This window comes from Dendropsophus ebraccatus, chromosome 5 (genome assembly GCF_027789765.1).
Source record: "Dendropsophus ebraccatus isolate aDenEbr1 chromosome 5, aDenEbr1.pat, whole genome shotgun sequence".
Taxonomy (NCBI): domain Eukaryota; kingdom Metazoa; phylum Chordata; class Amphibia; order Anura; family Hylidae; genus Dendropsophus; species Dendropsophus ebraccatus.
The window spans coordinates 90,335,691-90,355,280 of record NC_091458.1 but is presented as its reverse complement, the minus strand read 5'-3'; the positions used below and the strand labels follow the sequence as shown (position 1 = coordinate 90,355,280).

Here is a 19,590-nt window from a genome sequence, read left to right as displayed (position 1 = left end):
TACAGGGCTTAAACAGCCCTGCAGTTCCCAATACAAACCCTGTTGGCAGCAGAGAGGGCCCTGTCATCCCTTACTGCTGCCAGTCAACGGAAGTCTATATGTAAATAAATAACTTTTTTTTTTTTATAAAGTTGTATTACAGAGTATACAACTATTTTTTAGTCTCTGGAGTACCCCTTTAAGTTTGTATCCTGGCCGCCTAGGTATGTCACTAGTACTGAGCCCTGGGGGGGGGGGGGGGTCCCTCAGCATCTGACGTCACTAGTGTACTGATATAAGGGATAATGATAAGTCCAGGGTCCCGCCCCAGCAGGGTGTAATGCCCAGTGTAATGCCGAGCTGTCAGCCCAGTGTAATGCCCAGTGTGATGCCGAGCTGTCAGCCCAGTGTAATGCCCAGTGTAATGCCGAGCTGTCAGCCCAGTGTAATGCCCAGTGTAATGCCGAGCTGTCAGCCCAGTGTAATGCCGAGCTGTCAGCCCAGTGTAATGCCCAGTGTAATGCCCAGTGTAATGCCGAGCTGTCAGCCCAGTGTAATGCCGAGCTGTCAGCCCAGTGTAATGCCGAGATGTCAGCCCAGTGTAATGCCCAGTGTAATGCCGAGCTGTCAGCCCAGTGTAATGCCGAGCTGTCAGCCCAGTGTAATGCCGAGCTGTCAGCCCAGTGTAATGCCGAGCTGTCAGCCCAGTGTAATGCCCAGTGTAATGCCGAGCTGTCAGCCCAGTGTAATGCCCAGTGTAATGCCGAGCTGTCAGCCCAGTGTAATGCCCAGTGTAATGCCGAGCTGTCAGCCCAGTGTAATGCCGAGCTGTCAGCCCAGTGTAATGCCCAGTGTAATGCCGAGCTGTCAGCCCAGTGTAATGCCGAGCTGTCAGCCCAGTGTAATGCCGAGCTGTCAGCCCAGTGTAATGCCGAGCTGTCAGCCCAGTGTAATGCCCAGTGTAATGCCGAGCTGTCAGCCCAGTGTAATGCCCAGTGTAATGCCGAGCTGTCAGCCCAGTGTAATGCCCAGTGTAATGCCGAGCTGTCAGCCCAGTGTAATGCCCAGTGTGATGCCGAGCTGTCAGCCCAGTGTAATGCCCAGTGTAATGCCGAGCTGTCAGCCCAGTGTAATGCCCAGTGTAATGCCCGAGCTGTCAGCCCAGTGTAATGCCCAGTGTGATGCCGAGCTGTCAGCCCAGTGTAATGCCCAGTGTGATGCAGAGCTGTCAGCCCAGTGTAATGCCCAGTGTAATGCCCAGTGTAATGCCCAGTGTAATGCCCAGTGTAATGCCGAGCTGTCAGCCCAGTGTAATGCCCAGTGTGATGCCGAGCTGTCAGCCCAGTGTAATGCCCAGTGTGATGCAGAGCTGTCAGCCCAGTGTAATGCCCAGTTGTCAGCCCAGTGTAATGCCCAGTGTGATGCCGAGCTGTCAGCACAGTGTAATGCCCAGCTGTCAGCCCAGTGTAATGCCCAGTGTAATGCCCAGTGTAATGCCGAGCTGTCAGCCCAGTGTAATGCCGAGCTGTCAGCCCAGTGTAATGCCCAGTGTGATGTCCAGTGTAATGCCCAGCTGTCAGCCCAGTGTAATGCCCAGTGTAATGCCGAGCTGTCAGCCCAGTGTAATGCCCAGTGTAATGCCGAGCTGTCAGCCCAGTGTAATGCCCAGTGTAATGCCGAGCTGTCAGCCCAATGTAATGCCCAGTCTAATGCCGAGCTGTCAGCCCAGTGTAATGCCGAGCTGTCAGCCCAGTGTAATGCCCAGTGTAATGCCGAGCTGTCAGCCCAGTGTAATGCCCAGTGTAATGCCCAGTGTAATGCCGAGCTGTCAGCCCAGTGTAATGCCCAGTGTAATGCCCGAGCTGTCAGCCCAGTGTAATGCCCAGTGTAATGCCGAGCTGTCAGCCCAGTGTAATGCCCAGTGTGATGCCGAGCTGTCAGCCCAGTGTAATGCCCAGTGTGATGCCGAGCTGTCAGCCCAGTGTAATGCCCAGTGTGATGCCGAGCTGTCAGCCCAGTGTAATGCCCAGTGTAATGCCGAGCTGTCAGCCCAGTGTAATGCCCAGTGTAATGCCGAGCTGTCAGCCCAGTGTAATGCCCAGTGTAATGCCGAGCTGTCAGCCCAGTGTAATGCCCAGTGTGATGCCGAGCTGTCAGCCCAGTGTAATGCCCAGTGTAATGCCGAGCTGTCAGCCCAGTGTAATGCCTAGTGTAATGCCGAGCTGTCAGCCCAGTGTAATGCCCAGTGTGATGCCCAGTGTGATGCCGAGCTGTCAGCCCAGTGTAATGCCCAGTGTGATGCCGAGCTGTCAGCCCAGTGTAATGCCCAGTGTGATGCCGAGCTTTCAGCCCAGTGTAATGCCCAGTGTGATGCCCAGTGTAATGCCGAGCTGTCAGCCCAGTGTAATGTCCAGTGTAATGCCGAGCTGTCAGCCCAGTGTAATGCCCAGTGTGATGCCGAGCTGTCAGCCCAGTGTAATGCCCAGTGTGATGCCGAGCTGTCAGCCCAGTGTAATGCCCAGTGTAATGCTGAGCTGTCAGCCCAGTGTAATGCCCAGTGTAATGCCCAGTGTGATGCCGAGCTGTCAGCCCAGTGTAATGCCCAGTGTAATGCCGAGCTGTCAGCCCAGTGTAATGCCTAGTGTAATGCCGAGCTGTCAGCCCAGTGTAATGCCCAGTGTGATGCCCAGTGTGATGCCGAGCTGTCAGCCCAGTGTAATGCCCAGTGTGATGCCGAGCTGTCAGCCCAGTGTAATGCCCAGTGTGATGCCGAGCTTTCAGCCCAGTGTAATGCCCAGTGTGATGCCCAGTGTAATGCCGAGCTGTCAGCCCAGTGTAATGCCCAGTGTAATGCCGAGCTGTCAGCCCAGTGTAATGCCCAGTGTGATGCCGAGCTGTCAGCCCAGTGTAATGCCCAGTGTGATGCCGAGCTGTCAGCCCAGTGTAATGCCCATTGTAATGCCGAGCTGTCAGCCCAGTGTAATGCCCAGTGTGATGCCGAGCTGTCAGCCCTGTGTAATGCCCAGTGTGATGCCCAGTGTGATGCCGAGCTGTCAGCCCAGTGTAATGCCCAGTGTGATGCCCAGTGTGATGCCGAGCTGTCAGCCCAGTGTAATGCCCAGTGTGATGCCGAGCTGTCAGCCCAGTGTAATGCCCAGTGTGATGCCCAGTGTAATGCCCAGTGTGATGCCCAGTGTGATGCCCAGCTGTCAGCCCAGTGTGATGCCCAGTGTGATGCCCAGTGTGATGCCCAGTGTGATGCCGAGCTGTCAGCCCAGTGTAATGCCCAGTGTAATGCCGAGCTGTCAGCCCAGTGTGATGCCCAGTGTGATGCCGAGCTGTCAGCCCAGTGTAATGCCCAGTGTGATGCCGAGCTGTCAGCCCAGTGTAATGCCCAGTGTGATGCCGAGCTTTCAGCCCAGTGTAATGCCCAGTGTGATGCCCAGTGTAATGCCGAGCTGTCAGCCCAGTGTAATGCCCAGTGTAATGCCGAGCTGTCAGCCCAGTGTAATGCCCAGTGTGATGCCGAGCTGTCAGCCCAGTGTAATGCCCAGTGTGATGCCGAGCTGTCAGCCCAGTGTAATGCCCATTGTAATGCCGAGCTGTCAGCCCAGTGTAATGCCCAGTGTAATGCCCAGTGTGATGCCCAGTGTGATGCCGAGCTGTCAGCCCAGTGTAATGCCCAGTGTGATGCCGAGCTGTCAGCCCAGTGTAATGCCCAGTGTGATGCCCAGTGTAATGCCCAGTGTGATGCCCAGTGTGATGCCCAGCTGTCAGCCCAGTGTGATGCCCAGTGTGATGCCCAGTGTGATGCCGAGCTGTCAGCCCAGTGTAATGCCCAGTGTAATGCCGAGCTGTCAGCCCAGTGTAATGCCCATTGTGATGCCGAGCTGTCAGCCCAGTGTAATGCCCAGTGTGATGCCCAGCTGTCAGCCCAGTGTAATGCCCAGTGTAATGCCCAGTGTAATGCCCAGTGTGATGCCCAGTGTGATGCCCAGCTGTCAGCCCAGTGTAATGCCCAGTGTAATGCCCAGTGTAATGCCCAGTGTGATGCCCAGCTGTCAGCTCAGTGACTCGGAGCTGCGTCCAGTTACCAGGAGGAGCTGCAGAGGGGAAGAGGCAGCAGAGAGGAGGAGGAGGAGGAGGAGAGGTGGGTGGTTAATGTTTCTTCTTTCTCTCTTCTTGTTTCCTGGTCTGCCTGTGTGTGGACGAGGCGGCGGCGGGCGGAGATGACAGCGGCGGGTGGCCGGGACTGGCTGTCACACAGCTCCTAGCTGCCGCCGGAAATCATCATCATCTGCACGAGAAGAAAGCAAAGCTCTTCCTGCTGCCAAACTCTGCCCGGGGCTGCCCCCTGCAACCGCACGGCCCCTGGACTGGCACGGAGAGGGGAGCCCGGGCGAGGAGGAGGGATCCCGGGCTGCCTGTGGAGCTCAGGGCCGGGGCTGTGCCGCTCCATCCGGGGACCAGCACTATGACTCAGTCCCCGGGGCAGACCGGCCTGCCCGGGGTGCAGGTAAGAGCTCGGGCGGGGGGCGGTGTCTCAGCACACTGGGATGCTTCTTGCGATACCACTTTCCCAGGATGTATCACCACCACCCCTGCATCTAAGCCTAGTTACATTAAAGTGTCCCAGCAGTAGATGGGGTCTAAGACTTCAGGTTCTTCTGGGGAAACCTGAACTTCCATGGGATGGAACAGTGACTTTTATAACGCTTCACACCTGCTGGATACACTGCAGATTGCTGGTGGATGTTGTCCTCCCTGTGGGTGTTATTCAGGACAATACACAACCAACCTGCAGTGTATCCACCAGGTGTGACTATACCCTTATACCTGTATAGTGTATCCACCAGGTGCGACCATACCCTTATACCTGTATAGTGTATCCACCAGGTGCGACCATACCCTTATACCTGTATAGTGTATCCACCAGGTGCGACCATACCCTTATACCTGTATAGTGTGCCCACCAGGTGTGTGACCATACCCTTATACCTGTATAGTGTATCCACCAGGTGCGACCATACCCTTATACCTGTATAGTGTGCCCACCAGGTGTGTGACCATACCCTTATACCTGTATAGTGTATCCACCAGGTGCGACCATACCCTTATACCTGTATAGTGTGCCCACACCCTTATACCTGTATAGTGTATCCACCAGGTGCGACCATACCCTTATACCTGTATAGTGTGCCCACCAGGTGTGTGACCATACCCTTATACCTGTATAGTGTATCCACCAGGTGTGGCCATACCCTTATACCTGTATAGTGTATCCACCAGGTGCGACCATACCCTTATACCTGTATAGTGTATCCACCAGGTGTGACTATACCCTTATACCTGTATAGTGTATCCACCAGGTGAGAACATACCATTAAACCTGTATAGTGTATCCACCAGGTGTGACTATACCCTTATACCTGTATAGTGTAGCCTCAGGTGTAACTATACCCTTATATCTGTATAGTGTATCCACCAGGTGCGACCATACCCTTATATCTGTATAGTGTATCCACCAGGTGCGACCATACCCTTATACCTGTATAGTGTATCCACCAGGTGCGACCATACCCTTATACCTGTATAGTGTATCCACCAGGTGCGACCATACCCTTATATCTGTATAGTGTATCCACCAGGTGCGACCATACCCTTATATCTGTATAGTGTATCCACCAGGTGCGACCATACCCTTATACCTGTATAGTGTATCCACCAGGTGCGACCATACCCTTATACCTGTATAGTGTATCCACCAGGTGTGACTATACCCTTATACCTGTATAGTGTATCCACCAGGTGAGAACATACCATTAAACCTGTATAGTGTATCCACCAGGTGTGACTATACCCTTATACCTGTATAGTGTAGCCTCAGGTGTAACTATACCCTTATATCTGTATAGTGTATCCACCAGGTGCGACCATACCCTTATATCTGTATAGTGTATCCACCAGGTGCGACCATACCCTTATACCTGTATAGTGTATCCACCAGGTGCGACCATACCCTTATACCTGTATAGTGTATCCACCAGGTGCGACCATACCCTTATATCTGTATAGTGTATCCACCAGGTGCGACCATACCCTTATATCTGTATAGTGTATCCACCAGGTGCGACCATACCCTTATACCTGTATAGTGTATCCACCAGGTGCGACCATACCCTTATACCTGTATAGTGTATCCACCAGGTGTGACTATACCCTTATACCTGTATAGTGTATCCACCAGGTGAGAACATACCATTAAACCTGTATAGTGTATCCACCAGGTGTGACTATACCCTTATACCTGTATAGTGTAGCCTCAGGTGTAACTATACCCTTATACCTGTATAGTGTATCCACTAGGTGTGACCATACCCTTATACCTGTATAGTGTAGCCTCAGGTGTGACTATACCCTTATACCTGTATAGTGTATCCACTACGTGTGACCATACCCTTATACCTGTATAGTGTATCCACCAGGTGCGACCATACCCTTATATCTGTATAGTGTATCCACCAGGTGCGACCATACCCTTATACCTGTATAGTGCATCCACCAGGTGAGAACATACCCTTATACCTGTATAGTGTATCCACCAGGTGCGACCATACCCTTATATCTGTATAGTGTATCCACCAGGTGCGACCATACCCTTATACCTATAGGCTGGGTTCACACTACGTATATTTCAGTCAGTATTGTGGTCCTTATATTGCAACCAAAACCGGAGTGGATTAAAAACACAGAAAGGCTCTGTTCACATAATGTTGAAATTGAGTGGATGGCCGCCATTTAATGGCAAATATTTGCTGTTATTTTAAAACAACGGCTGTTATATTGAAATAATGGCCGTTATTTACTGTTATATGGCGGCCATCCACTCAATTTCACCATTGTGTGAACAGAGCCTTTCTGTGTTTTTAATCCACTCCTGGTTTTGGTTGCAATATGAGGACCACAATACTAACTGAAATATACGTAGTGTGAACCCAGCCGTATAGTGTATCCACCAGGTGCGACCATACCCTTATATCTGTATAGTGTATCCACCAGGTGTGGCCATACCCTTATACCTGTATAGTGCATCCACCAGGTGAGAACATACCCTTATACCCTGTATAGTGTAACTTCAGGTGTGACCATACCCTTATACCCAGTATAGTGTATCCACCAGGTGAGAACATACCCTTATACCTGTATAGTGTTGCCTCAGGTGTGACTATACCCTTATACCTGTATAGTGTATCCACTAGGTGTGACTATACCCTTATACCCTGTATAGTTTATCCACCAGGTGTGACTATACCCTTATACCCTGTATAGTTTATCCACCAGGTGTGACTATACCCTGTATAGTGTAGCCTCTGGGACGTTATCCACCTGGTGTGACTATACCTTTATAACCTGTATAGTGTAGCCTCTAGGGCAGGGATGGGGAACCTTTGGCCCTCCAGCTGTTGCAAAACTACAATTCCCATCATGCTTGGACAGTCTTAGCTTTGGCTGTCCAGGCATGATGGGAATTGTAGTTTTGCAACTGGAGGGCTGAAGGTTCCCCATCCCTGCTCTAGGGTGTTCTTCAGCTTTATCCATACCCTTATACCCTGTATAGTGTAGCCTCCAGGACATTATCCATCAGGTGTGAACATACCCTCATACCCTGTATAGTGTGGCTTTTAGGGTACATTATCCTCCAGGTGTGAACATACCCTTAGGGTACAAACACACACAGCTTATACGCTGCGTATTTACTGCTGCTGAACACAGTATCAAATCTGCTGCGTATCTGCTGTGTGTGTTTGTACCCTTATACTGGATGTACCTCATAGAGGGGTCATTGTTACTAAGGTGGGTGCTGGACAGAAGGATTTGTCACATGATCTCTATATCAGGGTCTGTTGTGCAACCCCCATGTTTAGTGCTAGTGTTCCCTAACCTGTGGCTCTCCAGCTGTAGAAAGACTACAACTCTCAGTAGAGCCAGGGGTTGGGGAACACTGTTCTATAGGATGCAATGACATGTTCGTATAACTACCACTTTTTTTGTCATTCTGCAATTTAAAATGGTTACACAACTTTATTTCCCCATTGAACAGCCTGGAAAATTGTGTGAACTCCTTGATGTGCCATGTATGCAGATTACAGTGTGTACAGACAAGTACTGTTTCTAAAGACCCCCACCCCCAAGGACGCAGCCCCACGGACCACTTTCCCATAGGCCTGTACGCTGTTGCTCATGGTCTCACAGTTGTCCTCATTCAGAACATCTGGGACGCGGCTAATATTATGCAATATGTGACTTGTTGAACGCCAGATGCAGTGTTATGTCCAGCATGCAAGGAGACAGCGACTTGTAGTGTTAACCCCTGTGCTGCTGTGTCAGTCTGCAGAGAGGAGTGTCTCTTCCTGTGTATCCGGCCACATGCAGCACATCTCAGGCTCTCTCTCTTCTATCTGGGGAAGTTTATCATGAAGCAGAAGCCTCTGTGTGACTCATGTGCAGTAACTTGTCAGACAGGTCATGGCTCTGGGTCAGCTGTCAGCAGGTGCAGGCTGGGCAGGTGATGGCAGGCTATTAGCTGGTTTCGATGCTGGGTACATGTGAGTCAGGAATAGATGTTGGGTGGAAGCACGAGCAGGGAGATAATTTATACAGCCGATTGTAAACTGCCTTCAGGTGTGGTACTGTTTACCTGCTGTGCCGCCTCCTAGTGTGCATATGGGGGGGGGGGGCATGATAAATCTCTCTAATACTATGGACCAGGGATAAACAAAGTGCTGTAGGGTTCAGGAGACCAGGTAATAAGAACTTTCATGCACATGGGTAGAAAACAGCCCAGAGAGTGGAGGTCCTGTTGAAAACAGGCCCCTAGAATTTGGAGGGCTATGTTGTAGCCCACAAACCGATAAAAACAATTTGAGGAGGAAATGGACAATCCAGGCCTCATGGTTTTGTCTTATGGTACACCATGGTAGAAGAGTTTGACCAAAGTTGTGTAATTCTGGAGACTGATCTCTGGCTAGGAATGGCTACAGGCGGCTAATAATCTGCTTTGTTCTAGTAAGTTCCTAGTAGCAGAGAGCAGAGCTGTACCAGTGGGAATTGTACATAGTGCTACGGCAGGTAAATCAGTGACTGACTAGTTATGATCACTGTTCCTTTATGGGTAAGATCTCATGTATATACCTCTGTATTACACCTGCAGAAGCTGTAATAAGGCTTGTATTGTAGGGCCTAAGGCCTTCGCTGTACCTCCTTATACCTCTCATTAAAATGGGGTAGTGCGGTGCTACACATTTATTCACTAAATAACACACATTACAAAGTTATACAACTTTGTGATGTGTGTTATTTAAGTGACTGGCCCCCTTCCCCGTGTCCCCCCCACCCCCACCCCCGGAAGTGTGGTGCATTATACTCACCGAATTACTGTCGACTCCGGCCGCCATCTTGGGTCGAACACATCATCTTCAGGAGGCCGGTCTGACCGCTCCAGCCCTCCCTCATGCCAGCTCCCTCTGGCACATTATCAGCTGCTCAGCTGTGATTGGCTGAGCTGCTAATGACACTCTAGAGGGGGTACGGCATGAGGGAGGGCTGGAGCGGTCAGTCCGGCCTCCTGAAGATGATGTGTTCGACCCAAGATGGCGGCCGGAGTCGACAGTAATTCGGTGAGTATAATGCACCACACTTCCAGGGGGGGGGGGGGCACGAGGAAGGGGGCCAGTCACTTAAATAACACACATTACAAAGTTGTATAACTTTGTAATGTGTGTTATTTAGTGAATAAATGTGTAGCGCCGCACTACCCCACTTCTGATGTTGGTTTTAAATGTAGCTGAATAAGCTTTCGTGTCAGCCATGGGTGCGATGTGCAGCCATTTCTGTCTTTTTGGCTTGTGCACTACCCCACTAACACACAACATTTTTTTTCTGTTGGATTCCATCCAAATCTGACATTAAAAATGAATTGTGGTATGCTCTTCTTTACTAGACGCATTGTAAAGGAGAATCTAATATACAGAGGAATTCATTAATGATGATGTAAAGGTAAAGGCCTGTAGTTAAAGGGGGTTAAAGCTGTAATTCACATACTTAACTGCTGACGCTGTTGGATACCTGTTAGGTAAAGGAAACATATGTTACCTTTCATACATCTGTCTGTGTTTTCATTACATAGAAAAATGCTTTTATTCCCCAGTGTCAAAGAATCTCTCCCAAGCTCCAGAAGTACTGCAAATCAGAATGTCTCTTTGTTCCCCCTCCCATCTTTGTCCTGGCTTGAGATGGAAAGAGGAGCGAGGAGGCATTCCAGCTTGCATCATTTCAGGACCTTGAGAAAGCTGTTTGACGCGTAAGGCCCATGCATTGAGAGAAAGAAAGGTGGAAATTTCAAGTGGAGCCAGTATGCACATACCCCAAAGCAGGATTAGGTTATTAAAAATATCCCAAGCTCTGAACATCTCACAGAGCACTGTTCAGTCTGTCATCTGAAAACGGAAGGAGTATGGCACAACCGCAAACCTACTAAGACATGGCCATCCACCTAAACTGACAACACAGGCAAGGAACGCACAAATAGAGAAGCAGCTAAGAGGTTCATGGTCACTGAGGAAGGGGTGCAGAAATCCACAACTCACGTAGGAGAATTTGTCCATTAAGGGTGCCTTCACACCTACCGACTCGCAGTGTAAATCTCGCTGCGAGTCTGGAAGGTCCTGGCAGTTCCCTGTCACTACATACAGCATGTAATTCTGCCGCCCCCTTAACCCCTTCTGCTCCCGCTCCGCTGGGTATATACATTACCTCTCCTCGCTGCACAGGGTCCCGGCGTCCTTCTCTCCCACCCAGCCAATCAGTGGCTGCAGCTGGGCAACACACTGATTGGTTGGCCGGGAGAGCAGGATACCAGGACCCCGTGCAGCGAGGAGAGGTAATGTATATACACAGCGGAGCGGGAGCAGAAGGGGTTAAGGGGGCGGCAGAATTACATACTCGCAGCAGTCTTTCAGACCGCTGCGAGTATGTAGTGAAAGGGAACTGCCAGGACCTTCCAGTCTTGCAGCGAGATTTACACTGCGAGTCTGTAGGTGTGAAGGCACCCCAAAACTATTAGTCATGTACCCCACAAATCTGCCCTTTATGGAAGAGTAACAAAAAGAAAGCCATTTTTGAAAGCAAGACGTCAGAAGTCCTATTTGCACTTTGCCACAAGCAATGGAGAACAGTGTTCTCCAACTCATGATCACCAACAGGTCATGTTTTGAGGATTTGCTTAGCATTTCGCAGGTGATATAATTAGTCAGTGCATCATACAAAAAACGGATTGCATAAATGTGTGAACCTAGGCCAAGTCTTAAAGCGAATGTACCTGATACCTGTACATTCGCTTTAAAGTGACTCTGTACCCACAATTTGTCCCCCCTAAAACCACTTGTACATTCAGATAGCTGCTTTTAGTCCAAGATCTGTCCTGGGGTCCGTTCGGCAGGTGATGTAGTTATTGTCCTAAACAACTTTTAAACTTGCAGCCCTGTGTCAAACTGTCATGGCCTAGAGTGACTATGCATTAGGCTGGCACACCCTCTCAGTCCCTCCTCCCTGCCCTCTTTATCATTAGGAATGCTCCAGGCAGGTATTCTCCTATTCATCAGCTGTGAGAGGACGGCACAAGGGCTGGATCGTTAAGGCACCTGTGCAGTGTTCACTGCAGAGGAATAGGAATGCCAGGGGCATTCCTAATGATGAGGAGGGACGGAGAGGTGGTGCAAGGTTAGGGCACAGACACTGTATGCCATGCCGGTTTGACTCAGGGCTGCAAGTTTAAAAGTTGTTTTTTAGGACAATAACTGCATCACCTGCTGAACGGACCCCAGGACAGATCTTGGATTAAAAGCAGCTATCCAAAGGTACAAGCGGTTTTGGGTGGGCAGATTGTGGATACAGAGTCACTTTAAGGCTTGAGATGTGCGTGTGACACTTGCAGCATAGCACTAAACAGAAGGTACTGCTATACATAAAGGATCCCGCTAGTCCTAAAAACCTAATGTGTTTTATTGGTCTGCAGTCTGTGCTCCAACAAATAACATTCATTTGTTGGCCGATCGCATCTTTTTTGTCACCCTGAAAATGCTAGTTTGTCTGTAACACATCTATGTGTAAGCAGGGGATGTGCTGCTCACAGTATTAGCAGGGAATGGCTGCCCCAGCTATTCACAATTAATCCTTTTTAACGTGTTGATCGAATTGTACATAGTTGTCCCCCATACCAGACCGCTATGTGCTTTTGTAAAAGGACCCTAAGGATGCGTTCAAACGTACACGATCTGCAGCAGATTTGATGGCGCAGATTTGAATCTGCAGCAGATCCTCAGCAGATTTCATGGTCCAGATTGGCTTTGCCTTGAATCTACAACTTCAAATCTGCTGCAGATCCTGTATGTGTGAACGCACCCTAAAAGTTATGGTAAATGAAGGCAGGGAAGTCAGTAGCCATTTTGAGCAAGCTATGAATTTATAATATATAATAATTTATAATAATGTAAAGTGCATGTGGCCATACATACATTCCTCTAATCTAACTATATAATTACATTGAGGCAGTATAGGCTTAGTAAGTGCAAAACTAACTTTTATTAAAGGAAAATTTCCATAGTTGTGTGAGTTAGATTTGCACCTTGTGAGTCATACGGAAGTCACCAGTAATTTCAGGAAGTAATGGTGTCATCACTAGAAAAGGCTTAAGTTGTAATATTTGTCACAAATAACTGAGGTTTGTTCATCCTAACAATAATGCATAACACCAAGCTGTTTAGGTGGTTACTATGCCTTAGTGAGACTGCTATACACTACAAAACTAAGTTGGTAGTACTGAATAGGTAGGTTTCTTACTGAGTGACCACACTGTCCAGTGACTCTACCCCCAAATAAGACATTGCAGTGTGGTGGTAAGTGGTGACAAGCTTGTACCGCTGCCAGCCATCTGCTCTGCATGCACCCGCACTGCAGAGTGAATAAGGCTGGAAGCAGTTGTGTAGTCATTGCTGTGCTGCAGAGATGCACTAACCCAGTGCAGCCACAACACCAAGTACAGAGCCAGCTGCTTCTTGCTCTTTCCACTCTGTAGTGCCACTGCCGCTACTACTTTGCAGTGCAGCTGATTGGCAGGAGTTCAAGCTGTCAGCACGCTACTGATAACCTATCCTGAGGATCCTGAAATATCCCTTTAAATATAAGGAGGGTACAGATATGTACAATTTGTACTTTATAGAGTATGAAGATATGTGATTGGAAACCTCTCTTAATGTATGGTCTTATTGTATTCATTCATAATCTTTTTCTTCTCTATAGAATTTAAAAGCAGACCCTGAGGAATTGTTCCGAAAGCTAGAAAAGATCGGCAAAGGATCCTTCGGAGAAGTGTTTAAAGGAATTGACAATAGGACTCAGAAAGTTGTAGCAATAAAAATTATAGATCTTGAAGAAGCAGAAGATGAAATAGAAGATATCCAACAAGAAATTACAGTGCTAAGCCAGTGCGACAGTCCATATGTAACAAAGTATTATGGGTCCTATCTCAAAGTAAGTAGTATAAAACTTCTAGTTACTTGTTTCCCAGAAGGGTAGTGATTAGAAATGAGCGAACTTTGAGTATGTTCTGCTTCATCCAAAGCCTGAACTCTCAGCATTTGATTACTGGTGGCTGCAGAAGTTGGATTTACTTATCACAGCATGTTTTTGTTGCAGTATTGCTGTTTTTCATTTCCTTCAGCAGCATTGGAGCAAAAAAATCCTGTGATGAGTAAATATACACAAAAAAGAGGGGGGAGGGGGCGTTTAGACACCAGAGACATATTGAAGCATACCAGGGGAGCGCAGCATAGGCACTTTTTTATGTGTATTCAATTGTGTGGCCGCCATGTTTTTAAACTTTGCAACAAACCTAATTTTTTTTCAAAGTTCATATTGAATCTGAGTTCATGAAAACGAATGCTTAAAGGAAACCTATCACTGCTTTCATGCTGCCTGAACCACAAGTTATTTGGGCGTTTCCCCGTCAGCTTCCGCATATTCTGCTAGCCTTGATTGATTGATTGATCTCTCCATATACCTAAACTGAGGAAGATCTATAAATCTAGGCTGCTGGGGCAGGAAGAAGCCGCTGGACTGCCCTGATCACTCATGGTTCACACAGCATTAAAGTCAATCTGTCAGCTTTCATCCAGCTGTGCTTCTAGAACATAGAAAAACCCTTCTCTAGTAAAGAGAGTCAAAGCGGCATTCTGAAGGCCCTAAAATTCTTGCTCCCCCTTTCATCCCTATCCCTACTTGATTGGCAGTCAGCTGAAAGCCGAGCTCTCCCTCTAAATCTCACACTTGTGCACAGTTCAGATGCACAGCACATGTATGAGATTGACGAACAACATAAATGGACAAAGAGGGGCGCTAATATAGTGTAGCATTAACAATAACAGTGGGAAAATTGCTTGTAAGATGACCAAACTAACCTGGTGGTGTTGTGCAAATCATAGGCACAACACTAGTAGGCGTTTTTGTTGGGTTAGTCCGCTGCCTGGCACGAAAATGCAGTTTGGAATTGACCATTGGACCATACATACAGCCACGGCGCAAAATGACTCCAAGGACCTCACAGGTGTCCATCTTGGGCGTTTATTCACACTAGGCTTAAAAATGAGCGACACGTTTTGGTGTCTGACACCTTTATCAAGCTCCTCCTCACGCTAAACGCCAAGGCAGGCCTGAGTCCTGCGCTGTGGCTGTATGTATGGTCTAATGGTCAATTCCAAACATGTATGAGATTGGAAGACTGTCAGTCAGGGATGGGAGGGGGAATGAGGAGGTGCTTCAGCCCTCAGTGGTGTGCACATTTTGGGCTTAGAAAAGCCTCTTTGATTCTTTGTACTAGAGAATAGAAGAGTTTTTTTTCTATGTTCTAGAAGCACAGACAGATACATGAAAGATACATTGTGTCTCCTTGACCCAACAGCGGTTTGGAATATCAATGGCAGCTGACAGGTTCCCTTCAACAGACAGGAGTCTTCAGTTGTTCTGTACTATATGGTTATGGTGCTTTCATCACATTGGCACCTCTAATCTCATGGGTTAAACACAGCACCTATATACATACCACAGATGCCATATCACCTTAGTATTCTGAGGTATCTGTGCAGGCCTTCCAGCACTTATCAGCTGCTGTATGCCCTTCTCAGTCTGACACAGTGCTCTCTGCTGCCATCTCTGTCTGTGACAGAAACTGTCCAGAACAGCAGCCAATCCACATACCTTCTGCTCTGGACTGTTTCTGTCATGGGCTGAGGTTGCAGCAGGGAGCACACCACTTCCTGCAGGACATATATCTCTATAACTTTATAGAACTAGTTTATTAGAGAACAGTCAATTCCATGCCACAATATTCTCTCTAGTTTGCAGTGTGCGACTGTATGAAGTCTCTTACTATTTAGTGCTCTATTGAGTTGGTTATCAGGAGTCAATGAGTAAAGCTGAACACACACATTATATTCACAACACATGACAAATACAAGTGGATCCCAGGGGTTTTAATGGGATCTTGCAGTAATGTAAGCCACTGTATCACACCACATTTGGCATATGCTGCACCCATGAAATTAGTCTGGGTAGTTGGTTAGAATTTCCTCTCAATCTTTCTGGTGCCGCTGATTTGCACCGTTTGTCAAACTTTACCTTTGATAGGTTATAGTATATTTACACCTTAACTACTCCCACTTTTATTGCCTGGTTTCTTTATTTGCACCAGCTGAGTATACTTGTTTTATGGGAAAGGGGGAGGGTTGTATACTGACTCACTAAGTATTCATCCAGCAGATATATTGTATGTATATGTATATGTATGTGTATGGCTGGCTTAATGACGTTGCCCGTCTTATAGTGTCACTGTCATTTCATCAAAAATTTCTGACATGTCGTAAAGGAATGTCAAGCGTTTGGGGGTCTGGGTGCTAAGATCCTCACAAACCAATAGAACAAATAAGGACTCTCAAGAGTGGGACTACTCTTTCCTTTTCTTTCCATGCTGCATGAGACAACTTGTGAATCCAATCTCCTTTAGCAAGAAGAGCGATGGGCAGAGATGTACTTGAACTTAGCTCAGCATTTTTACTGCTTGTTTTATTAATCTGTGGGGAGTCTCAGGACTCAGACCTACACCCCTAACCATTCAAAACTTATGATGTGTTTAAAGTGTCACTGTCATAGAGGGTACAAACACACACACCGTATATGCAGCAAATACGCAACAGATACGCAGCAGATCTCAGCAGATTTGATGGTGCAGATTTGATGCTGTGTTCAGTTATTTAGATCTAATCTGCTGCGTATTGCAGCAGTAAATACACTGCGTATACGGTGTGTGTGTTTGTACCCTAAAGGAAACTTTTAAGGAGTTCACTGGAGAAAAGAAAATTGTTCCTTGACTGTAGACTGTAAAAAAAAAAAAAAAAAAACGCACACAAAAAAAACATGCCATACTCTCCTCCTCCTGGTTCCCTGCAGCTGCCAACCCAATGCTTCAGGTTCTGACAGGACCTCCCTGCTTAACCAATCAGTGACTGGGGCAGGAGACTGATTGGCTGAACAGACAGGTCGTATGCGGTTGGGACAGAACACAGACTGAAAAGAGGAGGATAAGGAGCATCGGTGAGCCACTGCAGGGGATCAGAGAGGGTGAGTACACTACAGCCCAACAACGTATTCTGCCTTTGCCCTAGACAGCGCCCTTAAGGGTTGCAACCTCAGCTAGAGCTCTAACCAGTCACATTCACTATTGTACACAAGATAGGCCATGTTACCATTTGCACATGCTGATTGTGCAGTGGATTTCACCCCCTTTGGGTATATTGGGTAAAATCTTCAGCTTTTCTGTGAAAATGTACAATAGTAATTGACACTACAGTTTTTAAAAGGGTATTTCTGCTGATAGCTTTTGGCTCCTAATCTCTGCCCATTGAGGGTCTAACAGCAAATCTATAATATGTGAGCAAGATGTAAGGGGCTGGATAGAGGTGTAACCTTGTGAATACAGAGGCTGTTGTTATTTCACTATTTAATACTCCTAAAGGGGCTGAATGGTTCAGTAGTTTCGTTATTTTTTTTTAAGAATTGTAGTTTTTGTAAAGTCTTGTTTAGAACCTATTAAACCCAACCCTGTTCAGTGTTTTTATAGAGTATACCAAGTTTGAAGTAGGTGAATATGTTTTATAGGCATCATCTAACATAGAAGTGATAGTGTGTATGGAGTTTCACCATAGGAGCTGTGGCTGCACATTGACCCGGAGTGTCACACATGGGGCTGAGACACCTTCTGCCTTTCATCATAAAATGCATGTTTTTGCACAGCTTGGACATTTTTGTTGTTACTGCAGTTTTTGGACCTAGCAGTTCTACTGATGTTTATTTTGGTAAATACAAAATGATGTGACATTGCTTGATCATCTTTTGGAGCGTTGTGACGTTCACCTGTTATTCCTCCTGGACATGTGCAAATAGACAATTGGATGTTACCTTTCTCTTTGTCCATAAGGTGTGTCCATACACAGTCTGCTTGTATGTATTGGCAATGGTAATAATACTTACGAGGAGTGTGGTAATGTCTACTCATACATGTCTAGGCGGATGCGAGCATGTGATGCTGCAGCCATCAGTGGCCTTAGCATTCCTGCATGTACTGCACATGACCGCTAGGCTTGGCTGCAGCGTCGCATGGACAACGTATGGGGACATCATCACAGCACTTCCAGCTATAGAAACTGGAGTGGTGGGAGCTGAGGGTGAATACAGGGTTTGCATATGGAAAGGTGTGAAAATAAAACAATATGAAAAAGAAGACTGAAAACCCCTTAGTGGTAAAGCAAAATTTAATGGAGTTGAAGAGCAACTAGGTTATACAGACATATGAACTATGGTCATAAAGTCAAGTAATGTGGCTTAGTCATCCAACATATGTGGAGAACATGGATAATAGAGGCATATAAACAGTAATAGTGGAGAAAATAAAGCATTAAACGATGCAACAATGCCACAGGTGAAAATGTGGTCTGAGGAGCTTCAGCTGACAAATCTGTTACTTTTTGGGTAAATTATCACAATGTCGTTTTTTTGTCCGTTATAAGGGGAGATTTATCAAACATGGTGTACAGTGACACTGGCTCAGTCTCCCCTAGCAACCAATCAGATCCCACTTTTCATTCCTCAGACTCAGAGCCAGTTTCACTTTACACCATGATTGATAAATCTCCCCTATGATCCTTTTTTGCAGCTGTAATTATAAAAAGACAGCCGCATAAATACCACTAAATGCTTTTAATACAGGTATTTACTAAAACTGACAAGTTATACTGTGGCATGTTCTTCTTTATTCTGAGTTTATTTCTACCAGAATATTGCAGTACAGTTTAATAATATAAAAATGTAAAACCACTGCAGTATCACTTCTCAGAACCCAGCATTGTGCTTTTCTTCTGGGGGGCCCGGCTAGTTTCAATCACGTTAAACACCATCAACAAGATTTAGAACTTGTCTGGCAAAAATAGATGAGACCATAACATTATCACCAGACCCCTGAAATAAGACCACTTAAGTTAAATCAGACCAGAGACCAGACCCCTACAATTATTCAGAGCCTAGACCTGACCCCTAAAAGTAATTCAGACCAGAAACCAGATCCCTAAAATTAATCAGACACCACAAAGCCCCCACAGTGACCTGAAATTACTCCTACCCCTAAAGTAATTCAGACTAGAGACCAGACCTCTAAAATCAATCAGACCTCTGGCCAGACCCCTAAGTATAATGAAGACTCTAGACCGGACCTCTAAGATAAATTCAGACTGCATACAGTGCCCTGGTGCTGGCATTGACATCCATTGTGCTTTAGAGGCAGTACTCCCCCCCCCCCCCCCCCCCCCACCACCACCACCAGTGCAGTTATGATAGTAGCCTGCAGGGGGCAGACAGTTGGCGTTTCAATCTTGATTGGGACCTTGGTACACCGGTTAAATACCCTTTATCTATTATTTCTCCCAGAAATCTTGACAGCCTGGTGTAACTCCACGTCACTGTCCAATGTGGGTTGATGGTAGGAGATGGTAACAGACATGTCCTATTGACAAGAAGATGGGTGGATTGGCTTGGTGCAGACCTTAGAGATGACCCAGAATTATTGTTTGTGTGGAATACAGGTAGTCATGTCAAAGAATGGACAGGACAAAGATAACTAGATAGCGTCAAGTTGGAAAATGTGCAGACCAGTCAGTCATTTATGTTTACTGGTTTCAAAACTAGCATTTTATTTAGGATTATAATATAATTTTTATTATATATTATATAGCGCCAGCAGATTCTGCAGCGCTTTACAATTCTAGGGGTACGTACATAGTCAAATCAGACATTGAGAGAGAATTCTAGATATCATCGGACATGTGGTTTTACCAACTTGTGACTGTAAGAGGTGTTAGGTGGAGGTATCACCTTGACCTGACACCTCAAGGGTGTTTCTGCTTATTAATTTTTACAAATATAGCAACATAGTTACTCATAGACAAAGGAGTA

The 19,590-nt window shown here is 46.9% G+C and overlaps 1 protein-coding gene across 1 annotated transcript in view; it reads left to right on the top strand.

The window, feature by feature from the left end:
- The first annotated feature begins 4,174 nt into the window (after window positions 1–4,174).
- Window positions 4,175–19,590, top strand: part of STK24 (serine/threonine kinase 24) — a 36,908-nt gene continuing 21,492 nt past the window's right edge. Inside the window, exons 1-2 of the mRNA XM_069970697.1 lie at window positions 4,175–4,495; window positions 13,336–13,566. Coding sequence (XP_069826798.1) covers window positions 4,454–4,495; window positions 13,336–13,566 — 273 coding nt within the window. The 5' untranslated portion in view covers window positions 4,175–4,453. The remainder of the gene's footprint in view (window positions 4,496–13,335; window positions 13,567–19,590) is intronic.